Genomic DNA, 6,000 nt, shown 5'->3' with positions numbered 1-6,000 from the left:
AAAACTCAGAAATGGTTCCGAATCCACCATCTTCACCTTGCAAACTCTCCAAATGCTCACTATCGAATCCCTTGATTGATTCCGTAATTATGTTCACTAAGTCACGCAAGTCATGAGCGTCTGCCTCAGAAGCGTCGGCGGCAGCTACGGCCCACCAAAAAAGATTTCCGATCATGACAGTATCCAATCGCATTTGTGAATTCATTCGCGGTCTCATGTTCACTGCATGAACGACTATGGATGTCTTTGGTGAAGTACCTATTACCAAAAAGTGGGAGAAAATTTTGAGTGCAATTATATATATACACTTCCTTTACCACACACACACACATCCTTCTTGGCTAAGGACATCCTTAGGTACGGATTTCCAGTTTTTGGCCACTTTTTTATCACATATTCATATCTGAACCGTTCAGTTTTTAGATTCTAATGTATAGATCATCTCTGCAAATTTTCAGCCAAATTGATGATCGTTAAGGCATTCAAAACTGCAATTTACAACAATATACACGAACGGTTCCTGTTTGACAGATTCGGTTCGTTCGTGTAAATTGCAGTTTTGGCTGAAATTTTGCAGAGATGATCTATACATTAGGACTTAAAAACTGAATGGTTAAGATGTAAATATGTGATCGAAAAGTGGCCAAAAACTGAAAATCCGTTCCATAAGCTTACCTAAGAAAAATCCTATATATTTCTATATATATATATATATATATATTTCTATATATATATATATATATATATATATATATATATATATATATATATATATATATATTTCTATATATATATAGATCCTATATATCTATATATATATATAGAAATCCTATATATCTATATCTATATATATATTTCTATATATATATATATATATATATTTCTATATATATACCGGATGACAGTGCCCTAGAAGCAGCCATTGCATGTTTCCAGATAAAACTAGTTAGTATCTCCACACGTGTGGGCTTGGGAACGTTTTCGCTCGTCGATCTTGCTCGCAGTGTGGCTATGGATTTGGCATCAAACACAAATCTCTTTGAAACATAATTGCTTCGCTTAAACCACAAGCTATCCATTAAATCCAGATAGTTCTGAGGCAATGGATCTCTTGGTGGGAAGAACAGGGAGGCTTGGGAGAGATTAGGGTGTACGATGTCGTCGCGAGCTCCGCGAAAAATAGAAGCCCAAGTTTTGAGAACAGCGTATCCCGTATCCCCATCGAAAATCTTGTGAGACACGGAGGCAGAGATTGCCAATCCACCGCAAGCGAAAACATTGATTTGACAAGCAAGCAAGGGAAGCAGATCTGAGTGATCCGTTTCCTTCCGGAATGGAAGAACTGGAAGGAGGTCGTTTAGCAGCTGGGTTTCTTGAAGCTTAAGAAACTCAGGCAGGCGACAATTGACTCGGGCTTCGAGGTATGGGACACCCGCGTCGAAATCATAAATGTAGAGGTTGTTCTTGATGCGGCCGGAAATTGGGTAGTAGAGAGTGAGGGTCTCGCATAGAGAGGTCTTCAAGTGGACTAAGGTCTGGGAAAGATTGGTAGTTAATGATGAGTTGGGGTAGAACAAGATAAATGGGACGTAAGTCGCGGGAGTGAGCTGGTCGAAGAGGGAAAGTTTGTGAGGTTTTAGATGCTGAAGTGAAGAAGAAGATGGTTTCGCAGTATATCTGGAGATAATAGTGATCTCCATGTTCACCACTCTGATGAACCAGTAGCTAGTGTGTGGCTCTTCTGTGTTACATATATAGACCAGATCAATCAGCGAGGAGTAGATTGGTCATGTCTCCAGGTCAATAGTACAGACTTATTTTTTTATTTTTGAAAGAAATGTGGATTTCATTAATCACATGTCAAGATGACCATTACATATTTTTTTGCTGCCTTCGACTAGACAGATCAAGAAATTGTAGTAATTAAGAGGACTACTCTGATGCATAGAAACAGACCATCTATATTCGAACTAATCGCTCACTTATTTAAAGTGAGCCATAAACTATGGAAAAATGCAAGACATCTGCCCCTACCACACCTACCTATATTTCTTCCTTGCCCTTAAAGCTAGGGTTAGGGGGTTTACCTGAGTACAAAACAGACAAGACCACATCAGCAGATACTTTCTTTGAGTTAGAGTTTTTGATTTTGGAACCCAAAGGCCTCCCTCACTTCTTCTTTGCACTTGGCAGTTCTTTTAGCATCATAACTTCTTAAGGCACCAACATGCTTGGCGGAGTTTCACTACAACAACGGTAGTCATTTTCAAGGGTGCGATTTGGTCGGAAAAGCCACTTTCCCGGTCGGAAAAAACTATTTCCGACAGCTAGGTGCCGTCAGTGGTCCTCGGAAATAGTCTTTTTCTGACCAACCCTCGGAAAAAGATATATTTCCGACAGCCAGATATGGTCGTAAATAATTTTTCGGTGGTCGGAAATTCTTACTCCTCAACGACGACAAATAGTATTTCCGACAAAAGATGTTTGTTAGAAATAATTTGTTGCTTGTAGGAAAAAATTGGTTGCTAGCCAATCCATTTTTTTCCAAGGACTTATTTCCGACGAATAGTAGTGGTCGGAAAAAACTATTTCCGATAAGAATATTTAATTCCGACGACTATTTGGCATCGAAAATGAATAAGCTTCGAGGGTCATAATTTCCTCGGAAATTGGCCAAGCCCAGTCAAATATCAAGGAATGCCACTTCCAATTTAAAACATGCAAGGTAAAACAAAAGGACCTCATTGAGAAGGATACTCAATAAAGTATATTGAGTTCTAAAATTGGTAGTGAGAGAAAGAAATATAAGCTGAACAATGATGTTACCTCTTAATAGAATTAATGCCAAAGAAATTTGAGGAATCCTGATAGGGTAAGCGGATAAAGAAAAGCTGAAACTCGAAATCTGCTGATTTCTGAGCAACCTCTACTCAGATCGATGTACAGACTTCATTACATATCTGATCGCGCTCATTTTTGGATATGTTATAGAAGAGACAATAATGACCAACTTTGATGAAGAAGATTTTTCGATCAGAGGCTTTGATTTTAGGTGCATTAAGGCATGCAAATTGGCTGACGTAAATAGGGCTAAGAGAAGCTTTAGGAGGAGAAGAAAGGAGAGATTTTGTTTTCTGGCAGAAAAAGGTTAAGGTTCACTACTAGAATTTACCCAATGAGTGACAAACCACTTTTGTCACCTATTTTGAAAATTTCGTCACCCAAAGGTCCGTGACAAAAAAAGTTCGTCACCAATTTCGTCACCTATAGTGCGTGACTGATTCCATTAGGTGACGAAATGTTAAGTTCGTCACTAAAATGAGTGTGGGTGACGAAATAATTTTGTCACTCAATCTCTGATATTTCGTGACCCATTCTTTTTCAAATCTTATCCTTTTTTTATTTTGCTCCCATTTTTTTTTTTGCCCCAAATTTGATTTTATTGGTGACGAAAATAGTTTGTCACCATTTTTGAATCATTTTTAAATTTTGGTGCCAAAGAGTGCAATCATATTGGTGAAAATTAATTTTGTGTCTAATTATAAAATATTAATTTTTAATTTTGAGAATGGGTGACATGCAGACTTTTTTCTCCAATATATAGCATATATGAAAATTAATTTTAAATTAATAAGTATAATTATCAACACTTCACGTCTTCACCACAACAAGTAATAGGTAAATAATTAAGTAGCATAAATATATGTTAACATGCTTATCAGCCAATACTGTACAAAGTAACTTGAAAAGTTACATATTAGGTGTTGGATGCATTTGAAATTTCAAGGCATCATTTTTACATTCAAATTGTGTCATGGCTTCATTTGTACATCCAAAATATAACTTGCAAAAAACTAATAAGAATATCAACAACTAAAGCACATCCAAATCCTCATCACCCTCCTCACCACCCTCTTCTTCCACATTAGGCGTAGGAGATTGTTTCTCACCCTCAAGAGAAGCAAGTCGCTCTTCCAATAGAACAATGTACCTCATAAGTTGAGCATTTGTTGGGTTAGACGTGGATGCAGAAATTGAAGAACAAATTGTGTCCTTTTTAAGACCCTATTTCACAATACAACGAGTAGGGATGGCAGAACAATCTCGAATGTAACTTAAGAATTCAATCTGAAACAAAAATAAAATGTTAAAAACACGAACATATAACAAACATGTAACATACCTTGGAATTGTGACTAAGTTCTTCCAGATTTGACAATTGGTAACTTCCCCTTCTAGCTAATGGAAAGCCAAATCGAGTGATTCAAGAACTGTAATGAAATGGGGGGAAAATAGATTTACTACACATTGTTGATGGACAATGCATTCAATAAAAACTAAATGCAACTACAGACATGCATAATGCAAGCTGCATATATTATGTACCTAGAACTTCACAAGAAAAATCAACTCAGTACTATAAAGTGCCATATAACTATATGTTCAAAGCTAATGTCTAACTCAATTCTAACACTCCAACCGAAGCATACACTCAAGGGAATGAATCAAAAGATCGAGGTCCTACCCGATAAGGAAGAAGAGCTAAAAGAGCAGCCCAGATATCATATTTACCCCTACAAGACAAACAGGTGTGTTAGCAAAGCTATGCATATATAGTTAAGCTCAAAAAGGTAACAGACTAAAAAAGAAAAACAAAAGAAACATGTTATTAACAGTAGAAATAGCAAAGACGAGACGCAATTGACACTTTAAGTAATGAAACTTGGTGGATTTGGAAAAACAAATAGATAGAGCTGAACACTCAGTTTGACACTTTATCTTTTTGAAGTGGGGGTTCTCCTTGAACCTCTATAACAGCAAGGTCATTTGCAACTTGGCCATGGTAATCAAAGTTGACTCTTAACTCTGGCTATTCTCTTATGGTCCCCTCCTGACAACTAACATTTTACCTTTCTCATCATAATTGACCTCATTCCCCTAACGAAAGAGCAATTATCAATCATAACCAATCAATGAAGAATAACCCAACATTTCCAATTGATGGAGAAAATAACAAGAAGAAGCTTAATCAACCTGTAAAAGAAAATAGTGAGGTACTGAAACCATCAAACAAATTGAAGAGCGGGAGAGAACCAAAGCCATACCTCAGAGAGAGCAGAAACATACTAAACCACATATGAAGTCTCCCAAAGGCAACCTAGATGAAAATTGGCACACAGTAAAGCACAAAGCAAAGGAACAGGATGAAGAAAAAATGCTTAAAGTTTTCTCCTTTCAGCCCGCTTTCAGACTATGAAACATACTACAATCTTTATAATTAATTATTTCACATTAGCCAATATACAAACAACCATTAAAGATGAAAACTATGATCAATTTCTTCCGAACTAAACCAACAATTGCAGAACATTACTACCCTTAACAACGCCCATTGGCTTAGTTCAGTCAAGTTCTACATTACCATAAAAAAGTCTAAATGTGATTAGATTTTTAGTATCTATGCTAGAAACAACAACAGTAAAAAGCTCCAGATTTTCACTTCCTTTTATCTCCCTAATAGAGAAGAAAAAAGTATCCAACAGTAATAAGAATTAACCATATACAAAGAGCTCCAGATAATGAAAACTTTTTGAATTAATACCTTTCCTTAAATTGAGATTGAAAGCCCTCTTCAGCCTCCTCTGCAGGTAAGAACCAAAATCAAACCCCTAGATCTCTTTTACTGAAAGAACCCAGAAAAACCCAACTTGGAAATGAGGCTGTTTCCACACACCCAAATCAACCCCATTACCAAAATCTCCAAAAGGAAAACATAGATTAGCAAGCATATATACAGCAACAACCTTATAAACTACCAGTAGTTACCTCACAAAAACAACAACAAAAATCTGTGACTAGATCAATTTCAGAAACAAAAGAACAAAACTGAAATAACTTTATGAAGGCTAGCTTACCTTATCCATGAGAAGAACTGAAGAAGGTAGCATTAGCAAGCAAGAGAGAACAAGATTGATTTCTCAATACCAATGCTAGCTTTTG

At 36.5% G+C, this 6,000-nt stretch overlaps 1 protein-coding gene across 1 annotated transcript in view; it reads right to left on the bottom strand.

Moving 5' to 3' along the window:
* Window positions 1–1,700, bottom strand: part of LOC133716803 (stemmadenine O-acetyltransferase-like) — a 2,195-nt gene extending 495 nt beyond the window's left edge. Inside the window, exons 1-2 of the mRNA XM_062143458.1 lie at window positions 896–1,700; window positions 37–258 (exon numbers count right to left, since the gene is read on the bottom strand). Coding sequence (XP_061999442.1) covers window positions 37–258; window positions 896–1,700 — 1,027 coding nt within the window. The remainder of the gene's footprint in view (window positions 1–36; window positions 259–895) is intronic.
* Between the last annotated feature and the right edge of the window lie 4,300 nt (window positions 1,701–6,000).

The sequence above is a fragment of the Rosa rugosa genome, chromosome 6 (genome assembly GCF_958449725.1).
Source record: "Rosa rugosa chromosome 6, drRosRugo1.1, whole genome shotgun sequence".
In the NCBI taxonomy this organism is placed as follows: Eukaryota; Viridiplantae; Streptophyta; class Magnoliopsida; order Rosales; family Rosaceae; genus Rosa; species Rosa rugosa.
The sequence above is the reverse complement of the archived record's forward strand: the minus strand, read 5'-3'. Positions and strand labels throughout refer to the sequence as shown.